General features: G+C 37.4%; 3 protein-coding genes across 3 annotated transcripts; 1 reads left to right on the top strand and 2 right to left on the bottom strand.

Annotated features, from left to right (window-relative positions):
* Positions 1–290: 290 nt before the first annotated feature.
* HO133_002210 (uncharacterized protein) lies at positions 291–2211 on the bottom strand (the record flags this gene model as incomplete). The annotated part of the gene is made up of 7 exons (XM_037293137.1): positions 291–342; positions 393–589; positions 649–1418; positions 1474–1807; positions 1887–1904; positions 2030–2052; positions 2118–2211. 7 exons carry the CDS (start codon positions 2209–2211, stop codon positions 291–293), a joined length of 1488 nt encoding a protein of 495 aa, XP_037150790.1.
* A 6687-nt stretch (positions 2212–8898) lies between these two features.
* Positions 8899–9579, bottom strand: HO133_002209 (uncharacterized protein; the record flags this gene model as incomplete). Its single annotated transcript, XM_037293136.1, has 2 exons — positions 8899–9365; positions 9432–9579. 2 exons carry the CDS (start codon positions 9577–9579, stop codon positions 8899–8901), a joined length of 615 nt encoding a protein of 204 aa, XP_037150789.1.
* Positions 9580–15829: 6250 nt separating this feature from the next.
* Positions 15830–17240, top strand: HO133_002208 (uncharacterized protein; the record flags this gene model as incomplete). The annotated part of the gene is made up of 3 exons (XM_037293135.1): positions 15830–16261; positions 16409–17065; positions 17118–17240. The coding sequence occupies 3 exons, from the start codon at positions 15830–15832 to the stop codon at positions 17238–17240; spliced, it is 1212 nt and encodes a 403-aa protein (XP_037150788.1).
* Positions 17241–17632: the final 392 nt, after the last annotated feature.

The following is a 17632-nucleotide window of genomic DNA, read 5'->3' as shown; positions in this document are numbered from 1 at the left end:
AAATCACGGGAGTCAAGCAGGCTTAGAGTTCGATGCGGCAAATGCTACCAAAACGGCTTGGCGTTCTTATTCGAGTATCAACTGCAAGATCAGTATCAAACACCAAACGTCCACTGACCAAAACCCGGACAAAGAATGTGCTCCAAAGGTATACGCGGCCAGTCTTAGCAATTTCAACCTCGCGTTTCGAAAGACAGGCCTATTGACTCCCACGCTATGCAGAAACAAGAACCAAATCATATCCATCATACAGTTTCGAGTGCGTTTCCTCATCAGGAGATTCAACAGGCTTATGTCTTCCTCGGGCCCTGAGGGAGAAAGTTGCCCACTATCAGAGAAGGACTATCTCAGCCATCAGCAGTTTTCCGCACAGAATAATGCGGCAACCTTACATATTATGATTGTCTCGGCGGATCGTGAAAGAGAAGCAGCACTTTATTTCGGGATCAGAGGCCTTAAGGTCTGGGTTCTTTAAGGAACAAGTTGTCAACATAGCTTTTTGCGTATTGTCGAAAGCGATGGCGAGAAATTTGTCCCAGTAGCTGACTAGGTCTTTCTCCACAATTATCTCATGAAGAGCTAGCTTGCCCTGAAAGACTTCGTCAGCCGGACCTGAAGTATTCATCTGACATGGCTACTTATACTTACATCCCTAAGCTTCTCGATCGGAACGTGTATAAGCTCCGCCATTTCCTTGTTGCCTCGGAAAATCTCACCCGTTCGTCTCCAACAACAGGCGGGTATTGCCATACTTGCAAACACCCGGTCGTATTCCATCAAGCTCCTTTCAAACCACATCTCTACGAACGTCAATTCCATATCCGTCAGAGACTGCATGCGCTCGCGAAATTTGGGTCTGAACTTGTCCAGTTGGCGCAGGATTCGCTGACGAGATGCTGGCTGCATATTCTGATCCATGTAGCGATGCAAGCGTGCATAGCCTTGAATGTAGTTGAAAGGCCTAAGCATGCCGGCATTGTACTTGGCCATGAAGACTTTGTTCATGCGTTCCTCAGGAGTATCATTACCAGAGGGATCGGCTACGGTCATGTAGTATTTCTCCTCCTCTTTGTCGGTGGGTTTGACACTTTTTGGGCGCGCGATGCTAATATCTAGTCCTAGAGGGCCCTGGATTAGGCCAGAGGCCTGGGTCTGCTGTGAGTTCAACAAATTTTGACCGCTACCACCATTGAGACTGGCCGCTAGAGTATTGCTCAATGATGTGTCTGAACTGAGCGCTTGAATCTCGTCGTTCGGGAAGACGGTTGGATCATCAAGTAAGCTACTGCTTAGAAACTCGTTGAGAAGGTTATACTCGTTGGTGATGTCAGGTGCATTGAACATATAGGATGGGTGAAAGCTATGCATATCCGAAAACTGATTTTGATTTCCGAGACTCCAATCGCCGTAGCCAGGAACTTGTTCAGTCAGTGGGTATATTCATAGGATGAGAGGACTTGGTATGCTTCTCACATTGCTGATTCTTGTCTCCGAAGACCTGGCCCTGGCCTTGAGAAATAGGATCTGACGACTGCGGCAAGAATTGCGGATTGTCTGCCTGACTATCCGGTGCTGCTGTCCTTGTGATTACATTCGCGCCGGAGTCGTGCAGCGCCTGGTGACCCAGTTGCTGCTGGTCAACAGAAGGACTTAGCATGTACGGCAGAGAATTTTCCTGCTTGACAGCAGCTCCGCTATTTGACGTGGTGTTGGCTTGATCATTCTTCATCCCCTTCCCAGAGTCTCGTTGTTCATCGTGACACAAATGGCCAATGCTCCGTTTCACGCATCTGGCACATGGTCGATCCTATAGCCCATCATTACTACCTGTCCTCAATGTAGTCCTGGGGCTCCTGGTAGGAGGCCCATCGAAGCAATATTCTTACCAGATCGCAGGTCATATGCTATGATCGCCATAGCAAAACGAAGATCAGTCTCATGTTCGGATTCTCGTTGGGGCGAATGCCATGTCATATGGCTGAGGGAAGGTCATGCTTGGCTTGGAGTGCTGAGGAGGATTATGGCTCACCGAGCGCCTACAATAGATGCATGCTTTTCGCATGCCGTATTAGCATTTGGACTGATGGTGTATGGGGACGCCCTTTGATCATACCCACCGTGATTCACTTTGCGCCTCTTCTTCGGGCTCGTATGGTCCGCCTGTGGAGAGATTGTGCGCTGCGTCTTTGAACTTTCATCTTTTGACGCCATCGTAATGTCGATCGGTCTTCCATTACCCCGTTTCCCGGTAGGCCTAGAAATGCGCTGACAACAATGCAAAGGTTTGCCGTTGATGTTTGGCTGTGATTGGTAGCCAAAGGGATGGGGGAACCTCGAGTATCGACGATTGTTCAAACCCAAAATAAGACCCAACACCAACTCTCGATTTCTTCAAACCATTCGGCCATGTCTTGCGAACATGTAGCACTAAATTTCTCCATGCGACTCGTCCCAAACCACCTAAAAGGCTAGAGTATGTTTTGATTAGGAGACGCGTTTCTGTCCACCAGTCTCCAGAGCGTTCTCTACGTACGGTACCCTACGCTTCCTTGTGCCTTCCAGCCTTACTCCTCGGCCTCCTTTCTCGAAGGACTTTTCTTTCTATGGTAAGCTTTTCGTTTTTACCTCGATGTCGCTGTACGGATCGTATAGTCGGCTCATATTTGTGCCAGGGGAAACGCAAAAGCATTACTGGTGTGAGGAAGAGACCCAAAAGGACCACCATGTTGGTGGGATCTTCTGTGAGATCCGCGACCGTTGGTTCGTCGCCTTCAGTGTCTCCGGTGTCAGCCAAAACTCCACGGCCTAGACCACCACTTTCAATACGGAGTCCGCCGTCTGACAACTCCCTGTTAAGGAAGCGGGAGGCAAATAGAGTCGGCAGGCAGCGTAAGAGAGCCTATCTAGCTCTTGTATAACGTCTAAGCCACTCATAGGACCAGGATTGAAAGGCGACGGGTTTATGAAATCAAGGGTGAAGCACGTATCCCAAAACATCATACGTTCGAAATGGACGGTTCTAGATGGAGACGCTCAAGCGAAGGTAGAAGAGCTGTTGCGCTCAACAGAGCTACCAGTCCTTGCTAGTTACTCTTCGGAGCAACGGAAAATTGAAGCACAAATAGCTCTACGGTCTATCAACGGAACGTGAGTAGCATCCTAGGAGTGTGCTTTGCCGTGTTGCTAATCATCATCTAGGCTGTGCAAATGCCTTCCGCGGATGCCATTTCCTCCAAAGACTAAGGAGATACATTTTGATTACGATACACTTGTGAAAGATAATGTAGGCTTAAGGCGACTATTATGGACGTACTAATACTGATACTCACGTAGCGCGATCTGCAGCTGTCATTAGTTACTTCAGTGAAGTCCAATTTGTCACTTGTCAATGAAGTCGAGAAGCAGAAGCTTGCTCTTTCGTCAGAACGGCAGGAACTTGAGGGTCTTGGATCCGCAGACCGAAGAGTGGTCGGCTGAACCAAGCAGTGGGGGATGCGGCTGCATTGATATATCGTGCACAGATGAGCAGGATCTTTTCGTGAGGGAAGTGCTCCAGGGTCCAGTGGAGCAAGTATCAAGTGGAACCATATCATCGAAAAGAGCGACAAGTGTCCCCCCGAAAGGAATGTTCACACCGGGTTCGTGCCATACCTTGTGACCTGCCCAAGAGTGAGGTCTTCGAGACGAAAATGCAGACACTATCGATTCGCCGCGCTGGATCAACTATCACCCTGGGCTCAGTTCGCCGGTTTATGGTGTTCAATTTAGTTTGTGACTGCGAGCTCATTGATGTTTCCATGCACCAGCACCCCGTGTGCAGCAGGGTGCAAGTCTTCTCTATTTCGAAAATGGGCCTGACTGTTGAAGACGATTTGTCTCTTCAAGAGATATAGGTGGATAGCATGACCATGTATCATTGCAGGAGCTTCCCATGTTTGATTTGAAGGCGGTACTGCCCTTCTGCAGATATTGCTCCAGGTCCCATCACATTGAAAACTTTTCATACACTTGGTCTTTGGCCAGACCACGTAGTCTAGACAATGATACTCTTGAAATATGACACATGGGGGCCATGTTGAGAAAAACGCGATGGCGTAGTGCTTCTCTCTACTGTGATGTAGGTATGGTTGTTCTGGATATCTCTCAAAACATTGACAAAACTGCTCTCGATCTCTCCAAGAGAGAGTTTGCACTGGTGTTGAGCCTACTCGAGTGTTGGTCTTCTACCTGAATCTCTTCTTCACGGCCATCCGTAAATGACGAGCAGTCCTGAAAAGATGAGTCCTTGTCCAAGACTGATTTTGGTTTAATGATTCCCATACGATCCGAAGACCATAAGGAGTGGTCATGGTTATAGTTATCAACTAGCAAAAAAGAGATCTCGGATGAATCTGTTACAATACCAGCTCCTTCGGCTATCGCATACATGTCGCGTATTACCAGGGCTGGTAATTACCAGCCACCAGCCACCTGTTTTATGTACATAAATATCCGTACATCCTATGAATCAATCAATCAGTCTTTCAATTACAATCAATTTCTAACATGTCTGGTATCCTACTTTCAACAGAATCCTCACTATACATTTATGGCCGGTGTTGAAGTAGAATAAAATATGTGCTGGGGCGCGGGCTTCCCAGTAGTGAAAAGCTTGCCGAGTACTGGTTTTTGACTATATTTGATTCTCAGGGAGACCCCCCAAAACCCCTCGGACCCTTCGGGGGCTCTTTAAGGGCTCTCCGAGAGCTTGTATCGGAGGGGCTGTCAAAGCAAGCTCGAAATTTGATTATTTTAGTGATATTTGATTGATTTCGAGCTTGCTTTGACAGCCCCTCCGATATAAGCTCTCGAAGAGCCCTTAATCGTATCTACCCCCATTCGCGCCATACCCCCATTCGCGCCATACCCCCATTCGCGCCATCTTAAATCCGACAATTCCGACGCAACACCAAAATGCCTACCTTTCACCAAATTTGTATGGCAAACTAGCATAATAATATTGATCTATTATTACTATTAAGGCTTCTATATCGAAGAGCCTAAATTACTATTTTTAAAACCTTATCGGCCTATTATATCTTGAAAAAACCGGCATTATCTCTTCTTCTACTACCTCTTCTTCTTCTATCTCTTCTTTTTTACTATTTTTCTATCTCTTTTATCTCTTCTATCTCGCTATTATTACTATAATAGAGCGAGGTTTAATAGTAGTAATAGATCTAATATAAGAGACATAGTAGTCTTTTTCTTAACTGGGCTTAAGAAGGCTATATTTAAGTCTAGGATTAAGATATCTACTATATTAGATCTATAGACGACGACTATAATATCGTAGTATTAATCATTATAGTAGACTATAATAGTAGACTATTTAAATAAGTAATAGTGATAGCTATAATAGTGGTAGCTATCTATATCGAATTTATCGGATTTAAGATGGCGTAAATGAGAGTATAGCGCGAATAGGGGTAGATACGATTAAAGAGCTCCGAAGGGCTTAAGGGATTTTAAGGGGTCTAACCCTGAGAATCGAGAGACGTTATATTTCATTTGATATACTCAGAGGAAGACTCTCTGAAACCCCCCTTACCCTCCGAGGGCTCTCCGAGGGCTTCTGCCGGAGAGGCTCTTCTCGCAAGCTCGATAATTCACTAGTTTTTAATATATCTTCACGAATATCTTATCAAATTTCGTCTACGCTACGTTATCTGAAAGCGTATAAGTATTTCTATAACTCTACGTACTTAGTTTATTATCATATTTTTGATAAAAGAAAAGGAATCAAAAAAGGTGGATTTGAAGATTTTGAAGTTCTTTTCCAGCTTCCTCTTTTGGACGTACCCGTGTGTACCCGCGTTTAGATCGAAGATAAAGAAATAAGATGTGTTTTAGACTGAAAACGGTGAAATCCGATAATCTGATTGGTCACTAGCCTCTTAGCGTAGAAGCCATTTAGAATTTCAACTCTTGAGTATTAAGAAAGTAAGCTTTTCAATTATGCTTAGTACTCGTAAAATAAAGTATATATTCGTTATACCCTAGCACTAAGAGGAGAGAAAGAAAAGAGAGTTAGGGAGGAGGCAAGAAAAGTCTAATACGCCTACTTAGTTTTATAAGAAAACGCGAAATACTAGAAAATGCGAAATTTTTAAATTCGATAATCGTATCTATCTCTATTCGCGTTATACTCTTATTTACGCTATCTTAAATCCGATAATTTCGACGTAATATTAAAATATCTATCTTTTATTAAATTTATATAGTAAACTAGTATAATAATATTAATCTATTATTACTATTAAGGCTTCTATATCGAAGAGTCTAAATTATCGTTTTATAAATCTTATCGATTTATTATATCTTAAAAAAACCGTTACTACCTCTTCTTCTACTATCTCTTCTTCTTCTATCTCTTCTTCTTCTTACTTCTATCTCTTCTTCTACTATTTTCTTATCTCTTTTATCTCTTCTATCTCGCTATTATTATTATAATAAAGCGAGATTTAATAGTAGTATTATCTAGTATAAGTTTAATATAAGAGATATAGTAGTCTTTTTCTTAATTAAGCTTAAGTAAGTTATATTTAAGTCTAGAGTAAAGTATCTATCTATTATTACTAGAAAACGTAGTTTATTAGAAAATATAGTTATTTTAAATTCGATAAATTCGACGTAATATTAAAATGTCTACTTTCTATAATAATATAGTCTAGTCTACTCTAACGTATTATAATATATATTCTAAAGAGTATAAATTATAGAGTATATTCTATAGTATAGTTTAGAATTTAAATAATATAAATTAGTTTATTACTAGCTAAGTAATAACTAATAAAAGAATTTAGAATTATCTATTTTAATTATAGTCTACTCTTTAATTAATAATAATAACTTTATAGTAATTATAAAAGCTTTATACTTATAGACATCGTAATTAATATATATTACTATCTATTATTCGAGTTTAAGACTAAGCGATCTTAAATAAAGAATAATAGATTAGCTAAGAACGAAAAAGCTCGCTTAGCTATTAGCGAGTAAATATTATATTTAATATTAATATTTACTTTATAGTAGCTAAATCTACTTATTATAATAAATTTAACTCGTAAAAGTAATTATATATCTATATAGATCGTAAGATATATATTATTATTATATTTAGTTATTATAGAATTTTAATAAGAAGTAGATATTTTAATATTACGTCGAATTTATCGAATTTAAAAAAATTATATTTTCTAATAAACTACGTTTTCTAGTAATAATAAATACTATATTAAATCTATAGACGGCGACTATAGTATCGTAGTATTAATTATTATAATAAACTATAATAGTAAATTATTTAAATAAGTAATAGTAGTAGCTATAATAGTAATAGCTATCTATATTAGATTTATCGAATTTAAGATAATATAAATTAGAATATAACGCGAATAGAGATAGATATAATTAAGTTCGACTTAATACTTAAATATCTACTTCTTACTTAAATTCTATAATAACTTCGTATAATAAGAATAAAAAATTCTAATTCTTTCTTACTATTAAGGCTTCTATATCGAAGAATCTAATTTATCTTTTTTTAGATCTTATCGATCTACTATTTCGTAAAAATTATATCTCTTCTTCTTCTACTATCTTTTCTACTACTATCTATTCTTTTACTCTTTTATTTTATTATAGTTACTACGATAAAGTCTACGATAAAGTCTTCGAAATATTAAATACTACTTAGATATATATGTCGTTAAAATAAAAATAAACTATATTTAAATTTAAGATAGAGATATCTATAATATTAAATCTATAGACGACGATTATAATATCGTAGTATTAACTATTATAATAAACTATAATAGTAGACTATTTAAATAAGTAATAGTAATCGTTATAATAGTAGCCATTTAAGTTAAATTTATCGAATTTAAAAATTTCGCATTTTCTAGTATTTCGAGTTTTCTTATAAAACTAAGTATATTAAGATAGCTATTACGCGTATAGCCTCTATTTAATAAGCGTATAGCCTCTATCTACTAGACGTATAGTCTCTTTAATCGAGTTAGCGACCGCGCGTAAGCTAACGAATATTAATCGAAAATAATAAAGAACTTATATCTAGTCTCTTCGAGATTTTTATAGAGATACTTAATAATAGTAAAATAAGTCTTCTTATATCTCTTTCTATAGATCTATAATTTTAAATAATTTTAATTCGTCGATTAATAAGATCTTTAAATAATTTCTTTATAGCGATAGTTAATTAGCTAATTACTCTCTCTACTTATTATTAAAAATATATCTATTAAGACTATTATATTTAAATATTTACTATTTATTAACTAGCTAATCTTTTTAAATTTAAAATATATTAAATATAATCTTATTACTCTATATATAAATCTATATAATATTATCTCGCTATTCTTATATAGTATTATCTCGCTATTCTTATATAATATTATCTTATTATTAGTATACGAGTAAAGGCCTATGAATTAAATTCATAATCATTTTTTTTGATTAGGGCTGTCGAGTAAATTTTGATAAGCGATCTTTAATAAGCGATCTGTTAAGGAATAGTTCTTAATATCATAATATTGGTGTGGTGTAAAGTTGTTCTATTAATCTAAGTGGTCTGCAGGCACATATGTGCGGAGGGAGGCACGCTAAGGCCTGATTAGGAAGGTGTACCGAGTGTGGAGGATTGATCCGTAACAAGTGCCCACAAAAAACAGAGAAAGGCCATGTCCTCATGGCAAGAAGTAAACATGCATGAATGAGTGAGTTTTCGAAATGTTGGAAAGGAATGGAGACACCAGGCCAATTAGTGGTGTGAATCCCACAAGTTCTCCTGCCGCAGCGAAGCCCTTCGAATAGTACCGGAGCAAGACATCAGACGATTTCAATTCGTCCAAATATGCATCGTCCGATGTCCTCCTGCAGAGGCCCAATTGGCTGTGATCGACGCAGTAGATCCTTCTCTTGTGTGCTCATTGCAGTGATGTACCACAATGTGATATTGCCCAGGCATGTGGAGATAGCAGGCCAAATTGTAGTGTCGTTCTCCGCCTGCTGAGTGGTGATTTGACGTGGAACCGTGGAGAGCATATGACGTGGGATTGTGGAGAGCTGAGCCGTGTTCTTGCTGATGGTGGCCTTGTTGTCGCTTGCTTTCTCCGCAGTGTTCTCCGCAGTGTTCTCCGCAGTGTTCTCCGCATTTGCCTGTTGTAGTTCCTCCTCTTGCTCCTTCTCTTGCTCTTCCTCTTGTAGAGTATCAGACTGAGTGGCTAGCTGAGTGGCTGACTGAGTGGATGACTGAGTGACTGGCTGAGTGACTGGCTGAGTGGCTGGCTGAATGGCTGGCTGAGATTGAGGGTGTTCGACACTTGGAAGGATTTGACTTGGTTGCTGGCGAAACTCATTACGTAGTTGACCCATTTCAGTTCTTATTTCGGTTCTTATTTCAGTTCTGAATATGGCCATTTCAGTTCTTAGTATGCCTTGAAATAGAGCCATTATGCCCTGAAGCTGATCGTTCGAGATGCCGGGGATGAGTGGGCTGGAAGTAGACATAGTGATGGCCTATTGAAAGGTTCACCTGCTTGTGGTCTTGCGTGTAGTGACTCTGCGTGACGGGCTGAGTGCTGATAGGTGAGCGATGTGGGTGTTGAGGTAGGTAGAGGCGTAGCGTGACTGGCCAGCACTATAGATGAGCGAATAAATTCAATAGACTCCTGTTGAGTGATCTTCAGGTGTTGCTACCATTTGTTAAGGAATAGTTCTTAATATCATAATATTGGTGTGGTGTAAAGTTGTTCTATTAATCTAAGTGGTCTGCAGGCACATATGTGCGGAGGGAGGCACGCTAAGGCCTGATTAGGAAGGTGTACCGAGTGTGGAGGATTGATCCGTAACACGATCTTTGATGAGCGATATCTGAATCTCTTACCTTTAAATATCTATAAGACTAAATTTAGTAATTTTTTTTTATATGAAAGCCCACATTACGTTCTATAATTTAAATAAAAAATCTTAAAATTTTAATAGAAAATAAAAAGGTTATTCTAAAATCAAATAATGTGCACCTGTTTTTTTATCAGGGCTGTCGAGCGAACTTTGGTGAGCGATATCTGAATTCCTTGCCTTTAAATATTTATAAGACTAAATTTAGTAATTCTTTTTTTATATGAAAGCCCACATTACGTTCTATAGTTTAAGCAAAAAAAATTTTAATTTTAATAGAAAATTTTAAAATTATTCTAAAATCAAATAATGTGCACCTGTTTTTTGATCAGGGCTATCGAGCAAACTTTGGTGAGCGATATTTGAATTCCTTGCGCTTTAATAATGATAAGACCAAATTTTGAAATTTTTTCATTTCTGAAAAGCGTAAGTTTTGGGCTATAATTTGAAAAAAAAATCTTAAAGTTTTAATAGAAAATAGTAAAGTTATTAAAGGGTTAAAAGTAGGGGAAGAGATTTTTAATGGTTGTAAACGCTAATTTATTTACCCGCGGTGTCTAATCAAAAAGCGTAGACCTAACGAATTGATGATTGGCTGCACATACAAATTTAAGGTTTTCTAGTTTAGCCCTATCTTATTCTTTTATATTAGTACGAGTAAAGGCCTATAAATTAAATTCATAATCATTTTTTTGATCAGGGCTATCGAGTAAATAGGTGAGCGATCTTTGGTGAGCGAACTTTGATGAGCGATATTTGAATTCCTTACGCTTTAATAATTATAAGATTAAATTTAAGAATCTTTTTTTTTTCTCTAAAAGCCCATATTTCGTTCTATAATTTAAAAAAAAAAAACTCAAAATTTTAATAGAAAACAAAAAAGTTATTCGAAAATCAAATAATGTATATCTGTTTTTTGATCAGGGCTGTTCGGCTGTCGAGCGAACTTTGGTGAGCGATATTTGAATTCCTTGCGCTTTAATAATTATAAGACTAAATTTAAAAATTCCTTTTTTATCTGAAAGCCCACATTTCGTTCTATAACTTAAAAAAATAATCTTAAAATTTTAATAGAAAATAGTAAAGTTATTAAAGGGTTAAAAGTAGAGTAAGAGATTTTAATAGTTGCGAACGCTAATTTATTTACCCGCGGTAACTTAGCCGGTCTAGCCATAAGGCGTAATAACCCCGAATTTATAATTGGCTGTATATACAAATTTAAGGTTTTCTAGTTTAACTCTATCTTATTCTTTTATATATAAATTTAAGATTTTCTAGTTTAGCCCTACCTTATTCTTTTATATATACTATTTATCGCTCTATCTTATTCTTTTATTATATATAAAAGAATAAGATAGAGCTAAACTAGAAAATCTTGAATTTGTATGTGCAGCCAATTATAAATTCGGGTCCTCTACGCTTTTTGGCTAGACCGGCTGAGTCATCGCGGGTAAATAAATTAGCGTCCGCAACCATCAAAATCTCGCCCTCCCGCGCCTCCTCATCAAAAATTAGGTGTACGTTATTGACACATAAAATAACTTTTTTGTTTTCTATTAAAATTTTGAGATTTTTTCTTTAAATTATAGAACGAAATGTGGGCTTTTAGATAACAAAAGAATTTCTAAATTTAGTCTTTTAATTCTCAAAGCGCAAGGATTTCAAATATCGCTCACCAAAGTCCGCTCACCAAAGTTCGCTCGACAGCCGGACAGGACAGCCTTGATCAAAAAACAGGTATACATTATTTGATTTTAGAATAACTTTTTTGTTTTCTATTAAAATTTTGAGATTTTTTTTTAATTATGGAACGAAATGTAAGCTTTTAGAGAAAAAATAAATTATTAAATTTAGTCTAATAGATATTTAAAGGTAAGGAATTCAGATATCGCTTATTAAAGATCGCTTACTAAAATTTACTCGATAGCCCTAATCAAAAAAATGATTATGAATTTAATTCATAGGCCTTTACTCGTTCTTCTCTTATAGTCTATCTAATCTATTTATCTTATTACTCTTCTTATATAATATCTAATTATCGAAGTAATTACTATAGCGATTATAAATCTTCTTATTATAACGCTTATAGTATAGAGATAGATATAGATATATTATTATATATATAGAATAAGTATATTAAGTAAGATATTTATTTTAGTTATCGAGAGATAGATTTAGAGTTATTACTATTAAGTAAGAGATATAGATAAGCGATAGAGTAAATATTAATTCTATTATTATATTCTACTATAAAGATATTCGACTTAAAGAGACTAGATATAGATTCTTTATTATTTTCGATTAATATCTATTAGCTTTCGCGCGGTCGCTAACTTAATTAGAAGAGCTATACGTCTAGTAGATAGAGGCTATACGTCTATTAAATAGAGGCTATACGTTTAATAGATAAAGACTATACGCGTAATAGCTATCTATATTAATAAGTCTTAGAAAATTAAAAAAGTTATCGTAAGTATCTCTTATCGAAAATTAAAAATATTATCTTCTTAAATAACTTTATAATTATAACTTATTATAATCTAGAAATATTATAAATTATACTTATTATATTAATTAGTTAATTCTTAAATTTTTAGAAAATTCTAATTTAAATTTTTTAAATAAAATTATATAGTATAAAAATACGCTTAATATTAAAAAGTATCTCGATTATTTTATAAACGCTAAGACTATCTTATAGAAATTTATAAATTCTATAAGATTTTTATTTTATAGAATAACGAATTATTAAAATTCTCTATAAATTAAAAGCTTAAAGATTTAATATCTTTTTAATAAATTATAAAATTTCTAGAGTATTATAAATTATCGATATAAAGTTATTTAAGAAATTTTAATTTTCGAATTTTCGAGAGAGAAATACTTATAATAACTTTTTAATTTTCTAGAACTTATTAATATAGAGATATAGAAAATTTCGAGTTCGAGTAATACTAGAATCGATTAAAATAAATAACGAATTTCGCGTTTCGTATATAAATCGAGATATTTTATATAGTAATTTCAACTATAATTAAAAAAATTATATATGTAAGATTTCTTATATAAATTAATATATATAAAAGAATAATATAAAGCTAAGTTAGAAAATCTTAAATTTATATATATAGTTAATTATAAATTCGAGTTCGCTATACTTTTTAATTAGATATCGCGAGTAAATTTCGTAATTATTAAAATCTCTTTTTCTACTTTTAATCTTTTAAAAACTTTACTATTTTCTATTAAAATTTAATAATTTAATTTTTAAATTATAGATTATAATTTACGCTTTTTGTTACGGATATAGTGTGCTTTAGAGAATTCTTGCTGTTCAGGCAGGGGTCCACGCTCTTTTGGCGCTTTGGCGCAACGATTAGCGATAAAGCACGCTTTTCCGTGACAAATGGTAGCAACACCGGTTCGATTCCGGGTGTGACCCGGACAGTCTAAATAGGTTACTTGGCCCGCATAGTGTATTAACAGCACGCCAGGCTCATAACCTAGAGGAGGAGTGTTCGAATCCCCTGCGGAGCACCAGGCCACAAGTAGCTTACGGGGTCATACCCGGGGGGTTCCTATATACGATACCTATGCGTGTAAGCCAGCGCATGGGGACATACGCCATTTTTCGAAGTGTGCAATTGTTACGGATATAGTGTGCTTTAGAGGATTCTTGCTGTTCAGGCAGGGGTCCACGCTCTTTTGACGCTTTGGCGCAACGGTTAGCGATAAGGCACGCTTTTCCGTGACACTTTTCAAGTTTAAAAAATCTAAAAATTAAATTTAATAATTCTTTAAAGATAAGAAATTTAAATATTACTTATTAAAGATTATTTATTAAATTTACTCGATAGATCCAATTAAAAAAATAGATTATAAATTTAATTTATAGATTTAAACTCGTTAATTTATATTTAAATATTAATTTTATCTATTTATAATCTTATTTAAAAACTCGTTTAATTATATAATAGATTAAGATAGCTATTACGCGTATAGCCTCTAATTAATAAACGTATATATTCTTTATACTTAAATTATATCTTTAAAATTTAATCGTTAATTCTCGATAGAGCTAGTTTATTTAAATTTTAGCGTATCGTAAGAGCGAAGAAGCGAGTATATATAGAAGGGGTCTCTCGAAGAAAGAGAGAATTCTATTTACTCGTAATCGCTCTATAGATAATAAGACTATTAGCTTTAAAGCTCTTAAGACTACGTATATCTAATATAAAGAAAAGATTATATATCTAATAGATAGAGACTTACGCGGGTAAAAAAAAGTTTATATACTTTCAAAATCTATAAATCTAATATAATTTACTAATGAAAGATTTTATTAAGAAGATTTTACTCTAGAATATATAGATATTAATATAAATAATAACTCTTATAATAAATACTAGCTTATAAAGAGAATATTAAAAATATTATTTTAATTAATAAAGATAGAAGAATTACTTAGCGTATATAGACTTTTTTTTTTACTCGCGTAAGACTATACGCGTAGTAGCTGTTTAGATTTAAAATAGAGAGCGCGTTAGGCTAAAGTAGTTTTTACGCGTCAAATTTAACGATTTTCGCGTTTTTTTCTCTTAATCTTACTTTAGTATTATATAGATAGCGTAAATATAATTTAAATATATAGAGTTCGCGTATAAAATTATATAACTTATTAATAGCTATTATATATATAAAAAATTAAATAGATTTATTATCTAAGTAATCGCATAGCGTAAGCTATAAACATCGAGTTTTGGTGAGAAACCCGAAATCCGTCACTTGGTTTGACCACTTCGAGTACGGTTGTTCTTCACTCTCGCTACCCGCATTTCGGTTAATCTGACGGTTCTAACCTGTGGGCTTTGAGGGTTACTTCTTCAGCCTTCCCATCGTTCTATTGTTCGCATGATGCTATTTCGCCTCACAGTCAGAGAAACGCTTCTGATGGGTTGATGATGATATTGTCTACTCATGAGATTAACATTAACTTGAGAACTTCGCGCCCAGCACTGCGAGGGTGTCCTTGCACACTCTTTGAACGCGTCGACAAAAGGGGGTGTTAAAACGAAGAGTCCCCCCCACCATAGCATCACATCAATTTACCAAATCTGTTGTTTCGGGAAATTTCCTTTCTGTGATAAGTAAGAGCCTCACATTTAATCTAAGGGTCCGCTTTCTTTCCTAGACGGTGTACAAGCGTGAGGAAAGAGATGACTGATTTGCATTAGTGTTGGAAGCATCGTAGTACCATATGGCTCCTGCTGCTAGAATTCAATAGGCCACGCATATCGAATCACCATTCTCAGCATGGCGAGAGCAATTAATCACGAAATTCTGTTGGCTCGAAATGTTCAAAGCCTGTCCTTCTTTCCGTGAGTTTAAAGGAATTGCTTTCTCCAAATAGAAAATTTTCTCTGCCATGTCAAGCTGTATCACAGACTAGAGCCTTCTTGCTCACACACCGAATTCATGATAGACTGCTAAGGGCCTACGGACTGGCTTATGTCTCTACTACCGCACCCAGACTGCTGAAACTCCTCCTTCTTTACAGAAAGAAGTCGGCAAGGGGCAACATTTTCGCATCAGTAAGTGCGGTTCCTTAATTCGCATATCTTGTAGTCCCCAAAATACCTTACCCATTGCACGGCGAATACTTTGCTGTGACATTGTTAACGCCAGTACCAACCATACAAAAAGACCTGCTGATCCAGGCTTTTTGCAACAGATATACTCCGTTCTGGCAGGATCTTTTGCTGTTCGTAGATTTCCCACCTTCTGTGCCGCGCTGGTAGGTGGTTACACCTTCCTACAATGGCTTCTACGCCTACTGTTTGACTATGCGTCTATCCCTAGCATGGGCAGAAAGGTACCATCGAAACGCTTGCGCAATGCGAGCCATGCGGCATCTCGGTTCTTGGCTGCGGTGATCTCGGCTTGGTTCAGCTTGGACATATTGAACTACAAGGCCATCGCCAAGGTTGACCGAAAGAAGTCAAAACAAGCTGCACAAGATCAGCAACGACATGTCGTCAACGATACAGGTCCCACATTGCAAACTGCCAAGATCATCGACTCGAAGATTTCTCAGGCTTCTCCGCCTGTTTTGGCAGGCAAGACCGTAGATCTCACTCTTTTAACCGTCACCCGCGCCCTTGATAGTCTAGTCGTCAATCTTTGTCGTCGCTCTCATCCATCACTTGCTAACACAGCATCCGCCTCGTCAACCTTGACAGCCATCTCTCGATATGCAGACACTTTCGTCTTCGCCCTAAGTTCCGGCACAGTGGTATGTCAACATTTCATAGCACTTTCTTTCTGATCTATGCCCCAATTTGAATTCTGAATTCTTTTTCGAAAGCAACGTACTCGTCGACCTCGTCCCCTAATTCATTCTCCACCTCAAAGAAGTAATGCTGACTTGATAAACTTGAAGATGTGGGCCTGGTTCTACCTTCCCGATCGCCTGCCCCGAGCTTACAATAAGTGGATTGGTGAAGCCGCACAGGTTGATCACCGCCTCATTGACGTCCTACGCAAAGCCCATGCAGGAGAATTCATTTACGGTGAAGACACTGGTCAGGCTCATATACTACAAGGTATGTGTAGCGACTATGGCTGGCCTCTGGCCTGGGGCGATCCCGTCAAGACGACTCCTATTCCTTGCGAAATTGTGCACATGGGTACCGGCCCATCTTGTCACTGGCACGCTGCTGTGCGGTTTTCGCGGGCGTTCCAGTTCGCATTGGCGACGAACCTGCCGCTCCAGCTATTAGTCAAAGCGAGGAACCCGTCTTTTAGAGCATTTAGAAGGGCGTGTGAAGAAGCCGTGCGGTCTTCAGCATTTTTGGGTGCGTTTGTCGGTCTCTTCTATTATGGCGTGTGTTTATCACGCACTCGACTTGGACCTAGGATCTTCAGCCGAGAGACGATCACTCCTATGATGTGGGACTCAGGCCTCTGTGTCGGAACTGGGTGTGTGCTATGCGGATGGTCCACCTTGATCGAAGCCGAAAAGCGGAGGATGGAATTAGCCTTATTTGTCGCACCCAGGGCGTTGGCTACGCTTTTCCCAAGAGACTATAATGCTAATGTCGGTCTTCCTTTGGCTCGAGACATACTGGACAGAAGCTGACGAAATGCAGCACTTTTGGAAAGAGAAGGCGGCATTCTCTCTAAGCACGGCTGTGCTCTTCACCTTGGCTCATGAAGATTCTAGTAGGGTCAGAGGGGTTTTAGGTCGACTGATTCATTTAGTACTACAGTAACTCCTGTCTACGTAGATGACAAAAAATCAGCGGAATAACCATCTGATTCTGCGGTTTTCTGATGAAATGATGGCTTTGGGTGTTCAATGCTTGGTTCTCAAAAGGAGGACCCAGAAGCCTGTTGATCGAAAAGTTTCACCTGAATTTGCTATTTCTGCCAATGCGTCATGATGCTTCGATTGAAGAAGGATCCAAGACTCGTGGTCAACACCTGCTAATCATTAATAATGCGGAGACGAAAAGGAGAATATACCATTCCTGCCACGCATGCGAGCTGTGATCTCCATTTAAAGGTAATGCTGCATCAAGACAGTGCAATAGCAATGACTTTATTGGCAAAAGGAACGGCAATGCTTGCGAAGCCCTTTGAGTATAGCAGGACGCTATCATCT

The sequence above is a fragment of the Letharia lupina genome, assembly GCF_014066315.1.
Source record: "Letharia lupina isolate WasteWater1 chromosome Unknown contig_14, whole genome shotgun sequence".
NCBI classification, from domain to species: domain Eukaryota; kingdom Fungi; phylum Ascomycota; class Lecanoromycetes; order Lecanorales; family Parmeliaceae; genus Letharia; species Letharia lupina.
The sequence above is the reverse complement of the archived record's forward strand: the minus strand, read 5'-3'. Positions and strand labels throughout refer to the sequence as shown.